Source organism: Bos taurus, chromosome X, assembly GCF_002263795.3.
Source record: "Bos taurus isolate L1 Dominette 01449 registration number 42190680 breed Hereford chromosome X, ARS-UCD2.0, whole genome shotgun sequence".
NCBI classification, from domain to species: domain Eukaryota; kingdom Metazoa; phylum Chordata; class Mammalia; order Artiodactyla; family Bovidae; genus Bos; species Bos taurus.
In genome coordinates, this window is record NC_037357.1 from 49882758 (window position 1) to 49903285 (window position 20528).

At 42.3% G+C, this 20528-nt stretch overlaps 1 protein-coding gene across 1 annotated transcript in view; it reads right to left on the reverse strand.

The window, feature by feature from the left end:
* Positions 1-2354: 2354 nt before the first annotated feature.
* Positions 2355-20528, reverse strand: part of GPRASP3 (G protein-coupled receptor associated sorting protein family member 3) — a 108179-nt gene continuing 90005 nt past the window's right edge. Inside the window, exons 3-5 of the mRNA XM_059883955.1 lie at positions 6795-6890; positions 6383-6461; positions 2355-6064 (exon numbers count right to left, since the gene is read on the reverse strand). Coding sequence (XP_059739938.1) covers positions 4208-5914 — 1707 coding nt within the window. The 5' untranslated portion in view covers positions 5915-6064; positions 6383-6461; positions 6795-6890 and the 3' untranslated portion in view covers positions 2355-4207. The remainder of the gene's footprint in view (positions 6065-6382; positions 6462-6794; positions 6891-20528) is intronic.

Below are 20528 nucleotides of genomic sequence, written 5' to 3' on the forward strand. Positions count from 1 at the left end.
TCTAGATTCCATGTATATGTACTAACATACAATATTAGTTTTTCCTCTTTCTGACTTATTTCACTCTATATAATAGGCTATAGGTTTCTCCACCTCAGTTTAACTGACTCAAATTCATCCCTTTTTATTGCTGAGTAATATTCCACTGTATACATGTACCATGGCTTCTTCATCCATTCATCTGTCAATGGACATCTAGTTTGCTTCCATGTCCTGGCTATTGTAAATAGTGCTGCAGTGAACATTGGCATACATATGTCTTTTTGAAATATGGTTTCCTTAGGGTATATTCCCAGTAGTGGGATTGCTGGGTCATACGGTAGTTTCATTCCTAGTTTTTAAAGAAACCTTCATACTGTTCTCCACAGTGGCTGTATCACTTTACATTCCCACCAAAAGTGTGAGGGGGTTCCCTTGTCTCCACATCCTCTCCATCAATATTCATGTTGCAGAAACCAACACAACATTGTATAGCAATTATCTTCCAATTAAAAAATGAAAAAATGGATCATAGATCTAAATATGAAACCTAAAACTGTAAAACTTGTAGAATATAAGATAGAATCTTTATGACCTTGGTTAGGCAATAATTTCTTATATATGACACCAAAACACAACTGCTAAAAGAATTGTTCTTCATTAAAATGAAAAACTTCTGCTCTCCAAAAGACATTTTTAGGAAAATAAAAAGACAATTCACAAGCTGGGAGAAAATATTTGTAAAACTTATATCTAATAATATACTTATATCCAGCATATATACAAAGAACTCTTAAAATCAACAACAAAAGGGAACCACTCAATTTAAAAAGGGGGCAAATTATTTATATATATTGATACTTCACTCAATATATATGGATGGCAAATATGCCTAAGAAAAGATGTTCAACATCATTAGTGATTAGAGAAGTGCAATTTAGAACCAGAGTGAAATATGGCTAAAATTGTAAGACCAGTCATATCAAGTGTTAGGAAGGATGTGAAGGAATCAGAACTTTCACACACTGCTATGAGAATGTAAAATGGTACAATCATTTTGGAAAATGTAAAAGTTAAATGTGTATCTACCATATGATTCAGTCATCTTACTCGTAGGTATTTATCCAAGAGAAAAGCAATGAATATGTCCTTAATAACAGTTCTACATGAAACAGTTGCAGCACCTCAAATCTGGAAACCACCCAAATATCCATTAACAGGTGAATGGATAAACTGTGCAAATGGTGGTATAGCCATATAGTAGAATACTACTTGGCAATGAAAAGCAATGAACTATTGATACATGTAACAACTCACATGGATCTCAAATAATTATGCTGAATGGATAAATATGTGGTATGTATACACACACACACACACACACACACACACTAGAATATTACTCAGCCATTAAAAACAATTTGAGTGAGTTCTACTGAAGTGGATGAACCTAGAACCTGTTACACAGAGTGAAGTAAGTCAGAAAGAGGAAAACAAATAATGTGAATCAATGCATATATATGGAATCTAGAAAAATGGTATTGATGAATCTATTTACAGGGAAAGAATGGAGATGTAGATATAGAAAACTGACTTGTGCACAAAATGGGGGAAGAAAAGAGTGGGACAGAGAAAGTAACATTGACATATATACACTATCATGTGTAAAATAGCTAGTGAGAAGTAGCTCTAGAACATATCACAGGGAGGTCTGTGATTACCTAGAGGGGTGGGATGGGGGAGGGGAGGGAAGCTCAAGAGGGAAGGTAAATATGCATAATTATGGCTGATTTGCAATGCTGTATGGGAGAAACCAATACAACATTGTAAAGCAATTTTCCTCAAATTAGAAAATAAAGAAATGAGATCTCCTTCACTCCAAAAGAATATATGTTGCATGATTCCTTTTATGAAAAACTACAGAAAATGAAAATGACTCTGTATTGTCAAAATACAGATTAGTGGTTGTCTGGGACAGCATAGGGAGAAAAGGGAAGGAGAGATTACAAAGGGGCATGACAAAACTTTTGGAGGTGATGGATATGTTTGCTATCTTGATTATGGTGATAGTTTCATGTTTGTATACATATGTTAAAAATTATCAAATTGTATACTTTAAATATGTAGGGTTTGATATATGTCAACTATATCTCAATTAAGCTATTAAATAAAAAGCATGTGGTAGATATGCAGAATACTAAATTGGAAAGATAACTGAAAGGACAAAAAGGCAAGTTGCAGAATACTGTAGTCTTATTTTTATAGGAGAATAAGCTTACGCACATTCTTTATTAAGAGGATATGCAGTAGAAGATTATAGAGTACTATGCACCAAATGTTAACACAAGAAAAACTTTAAATAAGAGATTCAAAAATATTTGTAGAAGTCTATTTATTGATATGGAAAGATGGTCACAAGAGACAGTAGAGGACAGGGAGAAGGCAAGTTACAAACAGTATTTACAGTATGGTCCTGTTTCATTTTAACTGCTTAACAAAGTATATAATCCAATAATTTTACATACCGAGACATTCACTTCAACTCAGATAAGAGGTTCTAATTCCTACCATGAGTTTTAGAAAACAGAGCTATAGTCCAAAAGTCCTAGAAATGCTTTCTGGACCACAGAACTTCAGGAATCACTATCATGTAGACTGAGGCATCAGCTTCTCTCCTAGCTTTCCTGTTTTGTGTTGACGAAGCTGCAGTTCTAGGCCTGGGCCTAAACTTCTCCAATTAAGTTTATCCCATACAGTTTTAGCTGGTACAAATACAGAGAGTAGGCTCGCCTACTAGTAAAAGATAGAACTGTTTTATCTTTTCACGACTCACAGGAGAATAAATTACAAATGGTAAACAAATTAAGGTAGCTTTGCAAGGAGGAAGAAAACAATTATCTTTTAAAATGTAAGGTATGAAACAATGTACAGAATGATTCTAGTTCTTTGGAGGGAGAAAGTACATACAGATTGAAGCCCATAAGGTCATATAGCAAATTTCAATTGTTTTCACTCCAAATTTACATCTTATCCATTCAACTGTTTTGGGCACCAACTGTTTACCAGACACTACCAGTTCAAATCCATATACATTCATCCTAGACTTTTCTTCTAACTCCAGCAAGGTTTAGCCAAGTGCCTAATGGACATGTGCACTCAGAGGACGTTAAGAATTGCAAGACTAGCAGGAGCATTATCTACAGCAAAATTTGATCATTAAAACCAATCTGTGAGCCTTGAAGGCTGCCGCACAAAAAAGTGGAAGAGGGTTATAAGGTAGTGGGGCAATGAGAGTGGGTTTGGTATCATACAAAACAGCAATGTCACTTGTTTGCCATGTAAATCTAGGAAAAATGATTTAACCTCCCTAATTCTCATTGGAGGTGATCCAGAATAATGAGTTATAATCGTAAAAAAATACCAGTATGTAGCTCAGAGAACCATTGTTGAAAAGAGGAAACCTGTAATATGTAGTGCTAACAGTTACTGACATTAACAGTAGGTACTCTGGAAATTGTTTCCTCTCTACACCTACCTCCTTTCTCGTCTGTATGACTTGACATAAATGAAATAGCCAAAAAATGAGTTATAAATGTAGTTATCAAAATAAAAATGAATATTGCATTTTATCTGAGATTCAGGGCCATTTGTATGTTGTAGAATGAGTTATCTGATTCAGGTAAAATAGGGGAAAAACAGTAATTCCTTTTACATTAAACAGCCTGTAGCAAGCAACCCTGCCATTGTATACTGAGAATGCACATTTGGCAATGAGCATGTGGGGTATATATATATGTTTGTGTATATATATATACATATGAATATATGTGTATCATTAGGTATCTTTTTGTGTATATACCTTGTTTATGCAACTACATTATAAATTCAAGGATATATCTTTTTAATCATTTGAAGCTGCAAATGGATTTAAGCAGATACTAATGAACAAGTTTAGCTTACTTACGATGCAGCAGGTTATCTTAAGTAAAATGTTAAAAAGCTCTCCATCTACATAATAATTGACAGATGTTTTCAACTCATAATGAAGCACTGACACCCCAAAATGGTCTAGCTCAGGCTAGACTGTCACAGGTAATATTGTGTTAAAGATGTAATTCATAGCATGCACACTGTAATGACCAAAACATTATGTGTGGCTCTTTGGGAACAGACAGCCTATTCAAGTGTGTAGATTGTTAAAAGCATTCTCTTTTATTTCTAGCTCATTTTACATTGTTTCAATGATCACTTTAACTTCACGGAAAATGGCCATGAGTGTAGTATAACTGGAGTGATCAACGACCACAATTGAGCCCTTTCTGATATGCTCTTTTATGTTAATAAATATGGCCACAGCACTAACGAGATTGGCTTTTGCCTCTTTCTGGTTAAAGATGAGTTTTAACGCTGCTAATGATTCTGTATTGGTCATATCTCTGGCTGCAGTTGGATTTTCAGACATATTCAAAAGTACTTTCAAAACAAGATTTCTAGTTTTACGATTTCCAAGGGACAGCAAATGGAAAAGCTCTGAAAAGTAATTGGCAACAATGTGATGATGGTTAGAATCAGTAGTTAGTTGTCCTAGTATCTTTAATCCAGACTGCTGTCCAGGTGAATTCAAGGGAAACGATATGGTTTCTTTACACATATGCTTAACATGTAATTCAACCTTGCGTTGTCTTTCATCCCCAGAGGGGGGATTCAGAGTAATGACAGCCTTTTTTCTCATTTCAGAGGAAGGAAAGCTGAGCAAGCTTTCAATAAGTGTCACTACACCCACCTCATTAATGAACTCTTGAGCAAATGGATGAACATTAATGATCCCCATTGCAATTTGAGCTATTTTATGAATGAGAGGATCAGTAGTTGACTTAAGTAAGGTAATAAGTCTTTCAAACTCTTCAGAATCCATGTAGCATTCCATTTTGCAAGGGCAAGAAAATGGCTTAATCCCATTCACCTCCCTGATCCTGATTTGGCGCCTAATTTCCTCTATGGTCTGGATGCAAGGGTCAGAACCAAATGGGAACTCAGAGACAGGCTGTGAGCTAGAGGGAGTGCTTCTAGAAGGGCGTGCTGCTGCTGTTGCCACAGGCGAAGAACGGGTATTTTCCTCAGCAGAAGCCAGGACAACATATGAAGGAGGCTTTTTCTCACATGTGACTTGGGATCTAAAGCCTAACACTGCTGGAGTTACAGCGGGAGCTTTGGGCCATATAGTTACCTCAGACCAGTCCTTGGGCCTATCTTTTTCATTAATTTCATCCACAGGCTGAGGCTTAATTATTCTGCTCACAGGTCTAGGGTTAGGGTCAAAACTAGTTTCATCTCCATCCCAAAACCAGCTCCCAATAACGTTCTCCTCCTCCTCCTCCTCAGCTCCTGGCCTAGCCTTACAGCTGGTCCCAGCCACAGGCTCCAACTTCTCAGCACAGGATGGGGGACCAGTATCAGCTTTACCTTCATCCTTAGCACTGAAATGTTTACCAATCTCTTCTCCATTCCAGAACCAGGAACCAACATTGGCCTCCTCTCCAGCCCCAAAGCAGGTATCAGTACGAGTCTTATCTTTACATGTAAACCTGGACTCAGCAGTAGCCTGAGCCGCAGAACAAAATCGAGCTGCTCTATTGGCCTCATCTTCAGCTTTGGGACGGACATCTGGCAGATGTTCTTTCATCTCAGTAACAATCTTGTTCTTAGACGCTGGCTTCACCACTGCCACTGCATCTGCCCGGGGCCCTGCCTTGCTTATTGCTTTGGCCTGGGTTTTGGCTGCACCAGTAGCCTCCCTCTTTCCTTCAGCTGATCTGACTGTATCAGTGGCCTCCCTTTTTCCTTCAGCTTCTACAACAGCCCTTTTTTCAGTTTTTGCCTTCTTTTTATTCTCATTCTTTCTATTCCTATTCCTTCTATTCTTAGCTCCAGGCATAGCTGAAGCCTAGTTATATAGATAGCTCTACACAGTCTTGGCCTTGGTTCTCAATATGTCTTGGGTCAGTGTCCTAATATTCTTTTACTAGGTTGAAGGTGATGATCTTCTGTCACTCCAAAGCCACCACAGCTAGCACTGGAGATAGACCTGAGGTGGAAGAAGAAAACAAGCTTTCAGTCTCTTCCAACTGCATTTTTCTATGCAGAAAGTCACACAGGACGTAAGAGTACAGATGGATTGTATGGTAATAGTAGAATAGTAGAAAATGTTTTACCTCGTTTTATCCCTACCATAGTCCCACTAATGCCCAACAATGCCCTGTCCAGACACTTCTCTTTCCTCTGCATCAAATAGGAACAGAGATGATGAGAAAGTTTGGTGAAAGTGAGCAAGACTAAGGGGTACAGCCCCTTTGGAATATACCACTATACTCCACAGGTCTATCCTGGTATGCCTCACACCAACCTGCACTGATATGGTGGACTTTTCTCCTCTTCTCTTGTTTCTGGTGTTGACAAGCCCTATAGACAACTCACAGGTGGACCTATGAACAAAAACACAGAAGGGATTGGAACTTTAAGCATTTGGTAGATATGCACTCTGGCTTCTAAACCCAGTACCTGCCTTTCCAAATCTAGAGCTTTGTTTCTGGCCTCCTTGATCTTCTTCCATGTTATCCTTCTCTACTTCCTGGGTATCTATCAATTACCCTATAGTCACAACCGTGTCTTATCATATCCCCATTTCCCATACATAAATGTGAGGGCAAAGGTGTGTGCGAAGTTGGAATACAATGGCTTCAAGATATGATCTAGTCTTACTTGTCAATAGCCAATTCCCACTCTCAATCAATGAGGGTGCTCATGCTCCCACTCACCTTGGATTCAAATGAATAACTTTCGTCTTCTTTCCAAATCAAATTCAAAGAGAACAGCTACCTGCAGATTTCTACAGGACTCTGAAAAGAACAAACCTATGAAAGACAAAAAAATAAGAAAGAAAACAGAAGAGACTGAGATGACCCAACACCCATCACAAGTGTTACAACACACACTTCTGTATATTCAAGGCCATGAAAAATGTCTCCCATCTCTCTGCTCTTCCCAAGTGATCTCCCATCCACTCCCCTGCTAGAGACCTGCAGCTTGTCTAATCATACCTCCCAACTCTAAAGTCAGTCATTTTCCTAGCAGAGGCATCACATCCTCCCTTGAATAAAAATATGAGATGCAAGAGTGGGTAGTGGAACATAGGCAACTGTATTTAGAAGGCAGGCAGTGAAGATAATGGGGGCTATCATTTCAATACCATTTTGCATGCCGCAGCCTTTTCCCCTTCCCCACACATACATAGTTCCGACCTCATTCACCACCTATGCCAGCCAGGCCACACAGCAGGTGGTTTCAGGAGATGCTATCTTTACCACTAAAAAACAGTCCACTAGCTGAAGAGTCACATCCTGCATAAAAGGGAGGGACATTCAGTAAAACGCCAAAACAGTATGCTGACAATGGTAGAAAAGTATCAGGTTAACGAACAGATTCCCAGAATTACTAAAACGTCCTTTTGAAGAATCAAGGAGTAACTAAATAAACATCTCTCACCTTCTAGAAATTGATACCCACTCCCAGTAACTCCCAGGAGCTTCCCTGGTGGCTCAGAGGTTAAAGCGTCTGCCTGCAATGTGGGAGACCTGGGTTCGATCCCTGGGTAGGGAAGATCCCCTGGAGAAGGAAGTGGCAACCCACTCCAGTATTCTTGCCTGGAGGAGGAGCCTGGTGGGCTACAGTCCACGGGGTCGCAAAGAGTCGGACACGACTGAGCGACTTCACTTTCCTTTCCCAGTAACTCCAAAATTCTGTGGGACTGCTTCTGCACCAAAATGAGAGTGGCTGTGAAAGGAAAATGGGTTTGGGTTTCCAGAACCAGAAACTAAATGGGCAGACTGACTTCGTGCGTTCTAAACTGACCCTGCAGAAAATTTTCCTCTCTATTCTGAAGAGCCATTCCCACACTTCAACATATTCAAGTGCGCTAGGATGTTCAGAAAACAGGTTCCAAACGAGAAACGTGGATTAATACATCATTTATTTATATGGATCCCTCCTGTGAAAGCCTACGGACTCCTCACTGTGTCATCTGCTTGCATTTGACACATGCAAGAGCTAAATACGGAAGGCAACTAAACAGCTGTATTAAGAAGCAACAGATTTGTCATTTTGGTGTCTTCATAACCTACGCACTCAGTTCCCCTTCCATTGAAGTCGCCAGATCAACTGCGCAGACAGAAGACTGACATCAAAGAGGTGCCTGTGGGAAGGGACCACACCCGGCACGAGGGGCACGACAGACCCCTTAGCAGAACCATGGCCCAGACTGCTCCCGTCCCGGCTCCGGCGGCCTCCCAGAGCCCCCACACTGGCTCCCTCCGCCATTTAGGCCGTAGCAGCTTCCCGCACAGCCCGCTTCCCGCACAGCCCTCTCCCCGCACAGGCACCATCGAGGGCGGGGTACAGCCACCCGGAAAGCCCGCCAGGGACTATCCGCGCCGTATGCCTCCCCAGCATCCGAGGCAGCCCCTGCGGCCAAGACCCGGACCCGGCCCGAGCCGGTCGCCGCCTTCTCAGTGCCAGTGCCCCGGCGCTAAGGACCTCTCTAAGGGTCCAGCTCCGACAATCTCGCCTCCCCGTCCTCAGGCTGCCAAGGGCAGGCTGTGAGCCGGTCGTCGCCCCGCGAAACCCCCACTTGCCTTCGCAGGCGCAAGGTTCCAGTGGTCGGCCTCCCCACTCCGGTCGCAGCTCCTCTCTTAGTTCCCACAGCTCGCCGTGTGGGCAGAATGGCAAAGAGGGCTCCCTCTCCCCGCGCCAAACCCCGCAGGGGCTGCACAAGTTGCGGTACCGACTGCTCGCAGAGAGTATTAGCAAGGGGGGCGGAGAGATACGGCACGAATGGGCTCGACGCCCCCTCGCTGGCCCACCGTAGTTCCGACCCAGAGTGGGCGGGGCCGGGAGGAATGCCAGCCTGAGGGGCGGAGCTACGCCATCCCGCCTCGCCAGCCTTCCGCCACCCTGCGCCGACCTCCTTGCGGTGACCACCCCTACGCTTCTGGCCCTGCAGCTTAGGGGGCTCGCGGGCCGGGGCTGGGAGGGTCGCGAGGGGTCGCACTGCAGGGAGCAGCGGATGGATACAGGCCGCCCCGCAGTGTGTGTGTTTGTGTGTGAACCTGCAGAGTGTTTGGTGTCCACCCCCTCCCTTCCCCCATCACGCTGGCCATCCTTCTTGGGCGCGGGTGGCTGGGGGGCTGCTTTCACCTTCAGGGGCCGTGGGCTGGAGGAAAGTGGGAAGGGGCGCCCGTGGAGGCCGAGCCCCTGCCCCTCTTCTAAGGGAAGGCAGCCCCTGATAGACCTCTGGCTGAGGAGACAAACCACTTGTCTGCGCCAGTGTCGTCATTCTTTCTGCCACACTGCTGTTCTCTCAGTCGCTGTGGTGGCACACTTTACCATTTCACTGTCCCCACAGTTGCCCAGGAAAGAGGACCTTTCCCTGACAGGACCCGCACCTGCTCAGACAATCCTGTTTCTCACCCCACAGCGAGGGGTCAGGCACCATGTAGGGGCAGTCCTGGCTCCTCTTCCTGGCTCCTGTCAGGTCTCTTGCAGGGGATTCCAAGGGCGCCTCATCTTTGGCAGAGTGGGAATACGCCAAGGATTAGAACCAATTGGGATCTCACACACTTACCATACACACCAGTCTAGTTTTATCTACTATGGCTATTAACATATTAATCATAGAGAATCCAGAAAAATAGTACTGATGAGCCTATTTAAGAGAAGAAATGGAGATGCAGACATAAAGAATGGACTTGTGGATGCAGTGGGGGAAGGAGAGGCTAGGGCAAATTGAGAAAGTAGCATTGACATATATACACTATATCATGTGTAAAATAAATAGCTAGCAGGAAGCTACTGTATTAAGGGAGTACACAGGGAGCCCAGCCTGGTACTCTGTGATGACCTAGAGGGGTGGATGGTGTGAATTTGGGGGAGCCTCAAGAGGGAAGGGATATATATATATATATAAAATTATAACTGATTGGTGATGATATAGTGCAGAGACAACCACAATATTGTAAAGAAATTATCCTTCAATTAAAATACCAAGTTAATCATGTTAATTTTAAATTGCCTGTTTGATAATCCCCAAATCTGCATTATATCTGAGCCTGGTTCTGATGCTTTGTATCCTTAAACAATGCTTTTTCTTGCCTTTTAGTTCATCTTATAATTTTGTGTTGAAAGTTGGATGATGGTAATAAGAACTGAGGTAAACCGACTTTTAGTAGCAGTTGGGCTGTGCATAATGTTTGCTGTAACTGTAGGTGCCAGTCTTCAAATTCCTCTAGCCTCTATTTTTGTCTCTCCTCTTAACTTTCAGTTCAGTTCAGTTCAGTCGCTCAGTAGTGTCCGATTATTTGCGACTCCATGAATTGCAGCACGCCAGGCCTCTCTGTCCATCACCAACTCCCGGAGTTCACTCAAACTCATGTCCATTGAGTTGGTGATGCCATCCAGCCATCTCATCCTCTGTCATCTCCTTCTCCTCCTGCTCCCAGTCCCTCCCAGCATCAGGGTCTTTTCCAAAGAGTCAACTCTTCGCATGAGGTGGCCAAAGTATTGGAGTTTCAGCTTTAGCATCAGTCCTTCCAAAGAACACCCAGGACTGATTTCCTTTAGAATGGACTGGCTGGATCTCCTTGCAGTCCAAGGGACTCTCAAGAGTCTTCTCCAACACCACAGTTCAAAAGCATCAATTCAGCTTTCTTTATAGTCCAATTTTCACATCCATATATGACCACAGGAAAAATCATAGCCTTGACTAGACGGACATTTGTTGGCAAAGTAATGTCTCTGCTTTTGAATATGCTATCTAGGTTGGTCATAACTTTCCTTCCAAGGAGTAAGCGTCTTTTAATTTCATGGCTGCAGTCACCATCTGCAGTGATTTTGGAGCCCCAAAAAATAAAGTCTGACACTGTTTCCACTGTTTCCCCATCTATTTCCCATGAAGTGATGGGACCAGATGCCATGAGTTGTTTTCTGAATGTTGAGCTTTAAGCCAACTTTTTCTCTCTCCTCTTTCACTTTCATCAAGAGGCTTTTTAGTTCCTCTTCACTTTCTGCCATAAGGGTGGTGTCATCTGCATATCTGAGGTTATTGATATTTCTCCCAGCAATCTTGATTCCAGTTTGTGCTTCTTCCAGCTCAGCGTTTCTCATGATGTACTCTGCATATAATTTAAATAAGCAGGGTGACAATATACAGCCTTGACGTACTCCTTTTCCTGTTTGGAACCAGTCTGTTGTTCCATGTCCAGTTCTAACTTGTTTCCTGACCTGCATATAGGTTTCTCAAGAGGCAGGTCAGGTGGTCTGGTATTCCTATCTCTTTCAGAATTTTCCACAGTTTATTGTGAACCACACAGTTAAAGGCTTTGGCATAGTCAGTAAAGCAGAAATAGATGTTTTTCTGGAACTCTCTTCCTTTTTCCATGATCCAGCAGATGTTGGCAATTTGGGCTTCCCTAATTATATCTTGCAGAGAGAGTCTGCATTTGCAACTCTTTCAGCTGCACTTCACTGTTACTGTACTGGAGGCCTATTAGCATGTGGAGGAGAGGAAGTGTTCTATAATCTTACAATTAAATTCCAGTCTTTTGTGGGCCTGTGCCTCTTGATTCTGTCCTTCACAAGTATTTGTTTAGTGTCTTTCTTCTCCTTACAGGAGAATGGAAGGTTAGAGTGGGCTGGATATAAGGAATGCCTTTCCCTTAGCTGGGATAATGTTCTGGGAAAGTCTTTTCCACTCGAGGGTAGCCTTTTGTTTTGGAGAAGATTGGGGAGTGTATTTCTTGAGTGTACACTTCCCCTCCCACTGCCAGAGCCCTAAGATCTTTCTGCTATCTTCACTATGACTTCCTGGAGGTAAAGTCCACTGCAGGTCCCTTAGGGGTTTCTCATTCTCATACTATTCTACCCTCAGTCTCCAGCAGTTTGTCAAAATTCCCACTTAAGTGTTCTTACCTGTTTACGTCTCTAGCAGTTTCTACTCAATGTAGAGAGATAGGCTGTGACTCTCCGATTTGTCTTTTCTCCAGAATTTGGTGTTGTCATCTGCCTTGTGACCTCAGTTCTATGATGGTTCTAAGTCACTGATTTTCAGTTTGTTCAGCTTTTTTCTTGTTGTAAGTACAGGGCTTCCAAGCTCTTTGCATGTCAGAACTGAAAGTGTAGCTTAGGGATTTTAACCGGGTAACTAAAGATCAGTGAACACAGCTTTCATTCTCTTCTTTTCAGCTGAACATCAGATCTGGGAATAAAGTTGCTCTTGAAAACCTAGCTGCTCCATGAATATTTGCTCTTTTCTCTCCCAAGTATAGAAAATTTACATGACTCTCTGAACTTGAAATCTTAGCCCCCAGATTCTTAATGTGGAGTGCAGTTTAGAATTCAGACTTCCTGAATTAAAGATCTGGTGAGGTCTGAACAACTGTGACTTAACCTCTGGAAAAAAGTCATCTCTGTTACCACCACCACCATAAAGAGGTGGTGCACTACACTACTAGGTGCTTTCGTAAATTAGAGTTACCAGTTTCTAAGCCCTGTAGTGAGTGATAGTCATTCAGTTGTGTCCAACTCTTTGCAACCCCATGGACTGTAGCCTGCCAGGCTCCTCTGTCCATGGAATTCTCCAGGCAAGAATATTGGAGTGGGTTGCTGTTTCCTTCTCCAGGGCATCTTCCTGACTCAGGGATCAAACACAGGTCTCCTGCATTACAGGCAGATTCTTTACCATCTGAGCCACCAGGGAAGCCTACTATTAAAGAGACATTTCTAAGTATAAAGACAGGTCATCTTAAAAAGTATCAGCAGATACATCCTTGACTTTATCTTATAATCTGTAGACAATATGTTAGAATATGTAATGAATCCATACACCTTTTCCAAAGGAATACTGGAGACAGAAGTAACCATAAAGTTATATATGACAACCATCAATCAGATGAAATAATTTAGATGAAGCTGGTTGCTCTCGAAGAGAGGGAGACTGGGCAAGTGGTCATGAAGGAACTAGAATGTGCTTTTAACTTTGTATGAAAAATAATGTTCAGTTCCATGCTGGTGAACATAGTTCTGTTTTTGCCACATAAATCCTCTACTTCAAATTACTGTCTGAATGCTTTACTAAAACTCTGCTCCTGGCCTTTATTTTGGAAACTGTTACTTTTGTTGCCACCTGCTGATGATCACTGTCCTCTGAAGCTTCTACTGCTTTCCTACTGTCCCCTGACACCTTGGCTGCCCTTGTGTTGTCCCCTGAAACTGTGACTGCCTTCCTGCTGTCCCCAGAAGTTGTGATATCCTTCCCATGGTCCTTCTAGCTCTGGTTGCTCTGTGGCCAGAGAAAGCTGCCAGTGCCATGAATCATGCCACTTTCCCTGTACTTCTGTTACTGATGCAGTAGGGATATCAAAGCAAACACCCTGCTTTCCTTTGAGAAAGATCATTCACTTCACTTTGTAATCGATATCCTCACCCAGTTACTCTTTAAGTTCTTTCTAAGTATAACTAGTGTTTGACATTTCAAACATTACAAAAAGCCCTGTAAGCACTTTCTCAAAGGAGGCTGCATAGTAGAGTAGGGACTCTTTCCTGCGGGCTCTACTCTGGGACATGGCCAGACTTCAGAGCTATAACAGTCCAAAGCATAAGTAGAGACTTTACCACTATTTGTGTCACTTTGGAAAAAGTACTTAATGTTTCTATAACTCAGTTATCCTTCCAAGGGGATTGGTAATTACTTTACAGGATTCTTGTATATATACTAACTGAGGAGCTATCTGATATTCTGAAATATCTGCAAGTATCAAGTCTTTCCAGTTCCTTTTAAAATTATGATCTAGTCATATTATGGGGTGGGCTGGGAAAAGCAGTAAGAGTAGATGAGATCTCCTTGGTGGCTTTTGGAGGTCACAATTGCTAAGACATTGCCATTGTGCTCTTTCTCACTGTAACATTGGTGCTGTGTATATTCTGTGTTGCTTAACATAATCCTTTACTATATTAAAAGAACATCACTTTTACATAAATATGTCTCCCTCCTCCTTATAGTGATGTACCACAAGGAAGCTGATCCCAATTCCAGAGGTGAGTCTGCTTGGTCTAGGGATAATTCATTCCCTTGGTACTCTGGAATGGGTGGTGATGTAACTCTGCTCAATGAGAAGTGAAGAGAAGATTGCAGAAAAATTTCTGAGGAAAGTGTTCTCACTCATAAGAAAAGGCCATCAGTAAAGATGTCTTCTTTTCTTCCTTCAAAAGTTGCTCGACTCCTTGCACACATCAAGTTTCCAGCCTTAGGATGGAAGCTGATATTGTGAGTGGCAGATGAAAGAGATGGGGAAAAAGCTGAGTCCTTAGCTGAATCAAACAATCATCAAGACTGCCGTACCTCAGTACTTCCAACCCGTGAATAATAAATATCCTTATTAAGTTAGTTTTAGTTAAATTCCTGTTCCATAGAACAACCCTAAATGTACTGTATGCTCAAGCACAAAATAATCCTTCAATGAGTAATAGTTTGTGACCTTTGTTTGTTGGTAAGCAAGGCAATGGCACCCCACTCCAGTACTCTTGCCTTGAAAATCCCATGGATGGAGGAGCCTGGTAGGCTGTAGTCCATGAGGTCACTAAGAGTCGGACACAACTGAGCGACTTCCTTTTCACTTTTCACTTTCATGCATTGGAGAAGGAAATGGCAACCCACTCCAGTGTTCTTGCCTGGAGAATCCCAGGGGTGGGGGAGCCTGGTGGGCTTCCATCTATGGGGTTGCACAGAGTCGGACATGACTGAAGCAACTTAGCAGCAGCAGCAGCAGCAGCAGCAAGCCTCTTACACTGTTGGTGAGAATGCAAACTAGTACAGCCACTATGGAGAACAGTGTGGTGATTCCTTAAAAAACTGGAAATAGAAGCCATAAGACCCAGCAATCCCACTGCTGGGCATACACACTGAGGAAATCAGAATTGAAAGAGACACGTGTACCCCAGTATTCATCACAGCACTGTTTAAAATAGCCAGGACATGGAAACAACCTAGATGTCCATCGGCAGATGAATGGATAAGAAAGCTGTGGTACATATACACAATGGAATATTACTCAGCTATTAAAAAGGATGCATTTGACCCAGTTCTAATGAGGTGGATGAAACTGGAGCCTATTATACAGAGTGAAGTCAGAAAGAAAAACATCAATACAGTAATATTAACGCATATATATGGAATATAGAATGATGGTAATGATGACCCTATATGCGAGATAGAAAAAGAGACACAGATGTAAAGAACATATTTTTGGACTCTGTGGGAGAAGGCGAAGGTGGGATGATTTGAGAGAATAGAATTGAAACATGTATATCATCATATGTGAAATAGATCACCTGTCCAGGTTTGATGAATGAGACAGGATACTCAGAGCTGGTGCACTGGGATGACCCTGAGGGATGGGATGGGGAGGGAGGTGGGAGGGGGGTTCAGGATGGGGAACACATGTACACCCATGGCTGATTCATGTCAATGTATGGCAAAAACCACTACAATATTGTAAAGTAATTAGCCTCCAATTAAAATAAATTAAAAAAAGAGTCCAAGTTTCTTCCTCTATGCTATCTATCCATCAACACTAGTTCTGTCTTATTCATAAAAAAAAGGCTCCAGTGCATGATACAAACAAATGCTAAAATAGGGGTGAATAAAATACTGTGTAAGTACAGAGGATGGAGGAATTACTTCCTACCAAGGGACAAAGAGTAAGAGTGAGAGCTTCAGAAAGACTTCAAACAGGTCCTAGCATTTGAGCTGAGCCTAAAAGGATGGCTATGTTTCCCATAGGCAGAGAAAGAGCATGAGGATATTGAAGACTGAGAGAACAGCCTGGGGAAATGCACAAAAGTAGTAATGTACAGAGAACAGTTGGGTTGGAAATGGCAGACAGTCCCATGCAGCTTGAGTACAGGCAAAGTGGAGCAGGGCTTAGAGTGGGTGAGGCATGAGTGAGTGCCTCCTTAAATTATATCTTTATCTCATTCTAGTTCTGGCCCAGACTTGGAAGAATGTGTTGGAAATGGAGATGGAAAGGTAGAACTGTATGGGAGAATTGCACAGGGCCCTGAAACTCTCCATTGGGAGCCTGGTAGAATTTTCTAGATGAGATCCCACTGAAGGTTGCATTTTTGAAACAGGGTACAGCAGAGGATCAGTTGTGATAGATAGAATGTCATCTGTCCTATATCTTTCATTCATGATAGGACAGATGACAATTCCACTCTAATTTTATCCCCAGGCAGCAACACAAGTGACATCTGAACAGGTCCTGATATTTATTACATGAGATAACCCATAATATTTATCCAGAAAGGAGGGAGAAACAAAAGGGCCACATATGTGTTGACATACTTACTTCAACTACACTCCCAGTAAAAAAAAAAAACTGAGGGATGATCTAGTCCTTATAAGTGCTACCCAAGGAGTGATCAGAACAGAGGTAATCATCTTTATGCATAGACACACACACCTCACACTTCCCTGTCCTTTGGCTGAGATTGAAAAAATCCACAGTTGTGAGTTAGTTATCTGCACTGGAATGCATGTGGGACTTAGAGGTATCTCGCTGGACTGCCCTGCGAAGTTGCCCAACTACAAATACACCGTATGCACTGTGTTAAGTTTCCCTAATAGAAAATAAAGGCTGAGGGAGCTCTGATAAGAAAAAAATATAGAAAAAGATCTTTAAAAATCATCTAAATTGTAGACGTATGCCACAAAAACATAGGCTGCTTATTAACATAGGCTGCTTTTTTCACGGAATTTAACTTGTTTATGCATGATGCATAGGATCAAACATCGGTTTATAGATATGAACCGAGAGTTGGCTGCTAAAAATAGGAGTGTGTGACACTTTTGTTTTTACACATCATCAGTTCTTTGACACCAGCTACCCTGAGGTAGAAGCAGACTCCACAGGTTTAAGAGTACAGTCCCCAATAATACTGTCCCCATTTGAGATGCCAGTTACAAGTCCTGGAGTACCACCCACACTTTTGACTGACCAGTAATAAATTCAAAGGTTCCCATGACACTCTCAAAAAGGTCTTAATGACCCAGATAACAACAATGGTGTGGTCACTCACCTAGAGCCAAACATCCTGGAGTGTGAAGTTAAGTGGACCTTAGGAAGCATTACTATGAACAAAGCTAGTGAAGGTGATGGAATTCCAGCTGAGCTATTTCAAATCCTAAAAGAGGATGCTGTTAAAATGCTGCACTCAATTTGCCAGCAAATTTGGAGAACTCAGCCATGGACATGGGACTGGGAACAGTCAGTTTTCGTTAAAATCCCAAAGAAGGGCAACATCAAGGAATGTTCAAACTACCATACAATTACACTCACTTCACATGCTAGCAAGGTAGTGTTCAAAATCCTTCAAAGTTAAAGTGCTAGTCATTCAGGTGTGTTCAACTCTTTGTGACCCCATAGACTGTAGCCCACCAGGCTCCTCTGTCCATGGAATTCTCCAGGCAAGAACACTGGAGTCGGTTGCCATTTCCTTCTCCAGGGAATCTTCCCGACCCAGGGATTGAACCCAGGTCACCTGCATTGCAGGCAGATCCTTTACTTACTGAGCCACCAGGGAAGACCTAAAATCCTTCAAGCTAGACTTCAAAGGTACATTAAACGAGAATGGCCAGATGTACAACTTGGATTTAGAAAAGGCAGAGAAACCAGAGATCAAATTGCCAACATCTGACAGAAAAAGCAAGGGAAGTCCAGAAAAGCATCTACTTCTGCTTCATTGATATATGCTAAAGTCTGTGTGTGGATCACAACAAACTGTGGAAAATTCTTAAAGAGATGGGAATACCAGATCACTTTACCTGCCTCCTGAGAAACCTGTATGCAGGACAAGAAGCAACAGTTAGACTCGGACATGGCAATGAACTGATCGAAAATTGGGAAAGGAGTACACCAAGGCTGTATATTGTCACTCTGCTTTTTAACGTCTATGCAGAGTACATAATGCAAAATGCTAAGCTGGAGGAATCACAAGCTAGAATTAAGATTTCCAGGAGAAATATCAACAACCTCAGTTATGCACATGATACCACTCTAATGGCAGAAAGTGAAGAAGAACTAAACAGCCTCCAGATAAGGGTGAAAGAGAAGAGTGAAAAAGCTAGATTAAAATTCAAAATTCAAAAAATAAGGTCATGACATCTGGTCCCATTAATCATTTCATGGCCAATAGATGGGGGAAAAGTGGAAGCAGTGACAGATTTTATTTTCCTGGGCTGCAAAATCACTGCAGATTTTGACTGCAGCCATGAAATTAAAAGACACTTGTTTCTTCAAAAAAGGCTATGACAAACCCAGACATCATATTAAAGAGCAGACTTTGCCAACAAAGGTTCATATAGTCAAAGCTACGGTTTTTCCAGTAGTCAGTATGGATGTGAGTTGGACCATAAAGAAGGCTGACTGCCAATGCTTTCAAATTGTGGTGCTGGAGAAGACTCTTGAGAGTCTCTTGGACAGCAATGAGATCAAACCAGTCAATCCTAAAGGAAATCAACCCTGAATATTCATTGGAAGGACTGATGCTGAAGCCAAAGCTCCAATACCTTGGCCACCTGACGCGAAGAGCCGAGTCGTTGGAAAAGACCCTGATGCTGGGAAAGATTGAGGGCAGGAGGAGAAGGAAGCAACAGAGGATGAGATGGTTGGATGGCATCACTGACTCAATGGACATGAATCTGAGCAAACTCTAGGAAATAGTGAAGGACAGGAAAGCCTGGAGTGCTGCAGTCCATGGGGCTGCCAAGAGTTGGATACAAATGAGTGACTGAACAATGCCCCCTTCAGGTTTGATAATTTACTAGAACAACTTAAAGAATGCACTAAACGTGCTATATGTAGAGTTATAGTTTTAATAGAAAGGATACACATAGAACAAGTTATGGACGCGTTTCCGACATACAGACAAATTTCATGCCCACTTTTCACGGATTTGGGGCAATATCATCCTCCCTGGAAATCAGTGTGGTTACCAACCAGGAAGAGTTTTCACTGGGGTTTCATTACATAGGCATGATTGAGTAAATTACTGGTCACATGATTGAACCCCAAATCTAGCCTCCTCCCCACTCAGGAGTTCCTGCTGGCCTAAAGTTCTAACTCTAAATACCTGATTGTCCCATTATAGTGACCAGCCCACATTCTCACATCCTGAAGCTAAGTAGGACCAACCACAGTCCATTCATAAACATAGATCTTACCAAGGTTCAAGAAATTCCTGGCTCTGTGCAAGGATCCAGAGACAAAGGTCAGATGTATTCTCTCTTATACCACTTAAGGACTTCCCTGATAGCTCAGTTGGTAAAGAATCTGCGGAAATGCAGGAGACCCCGGTTCAATTCCTGGGTGAGGTAGATCCCCTGGAGAAGGGATAGGCTACCCACTTCAGTATTCTTGAGCTTCCCTTATGGCTCAGCTGGTAAAGAATCTGCCCTCCCAATGCAGGAGACCTGGGTTCGATCCCTGGGTTGGGGAGATCCCCTAGAGAAGGGAAAGGCTACCCACTCCAGTATTCTGACCTGGAGAATTCCATGGACTATATAGTCCACAGGGTTGCAAAGAGTCAGACACAACTGAGCAACTTTCACATACCACTTAATGTTTGAGGTGTTTTGTCAAACTCTAAAACAACACAGACAAGACAACAAAGTTTGTGGGGAAAGGCCACAACTTAAATGTTGGTACCAATACATATATTACCAGAATTCTGGAGAATGGAGGGAAGAGGATAACAACAAAAGAGGCAGGGGGTAAAAGAGGAGGAGGAAGCCCTAAGAACTCAATCTCTGTAATTTTACCCACATGCCCACTACTCTATTCCAGCTTTTAAATATAAACAGGAGGACCTGAAATAGAATTATTGCATAGTTTCAACTCTATACTGAGTATAAAAATAAGGATATGAGTGGGCTTAGGAGAATTCATTATTTCCTAGTGGCACTTTCTTATATTGCCTGGTATCTGGTGGATATGGGGGTTGGAGGGAGTGGGTAGGTGGAGTGGGGATATTTAGTTAGAAAGAGGATAAGGATATACCAAGGACCTGAGAGGGTGACAGGCAGGAAGGCCAAGGGTCTCCAAATGGAGGAAATAGGCTGCAAGTGTCAGATATTTTTATCTCACTTAAGCTGCAGGAGGAAACAAACTAACAATATTTTTTTCCTTCTCTATACAAATTTAAAAGGAGGTTTCTCTTAAAATACTGTGTTGCCATAATGACACCTGGTTTCACCTGAAGTTAACTATTCTCAAACCTTGAGTTAACCAATGCATTTTTCTTATGGAAATGTTTGTCTTAAGCTATGTTAATGTACTATGCTTTTACCTCAAACTCTACCTTCAAGTCAATGGCTCAGAGAACCTACTTGACAAACCAGTATGTTATATTCAGATATTGTTCCCCTAATCTATGTAAACGAAACT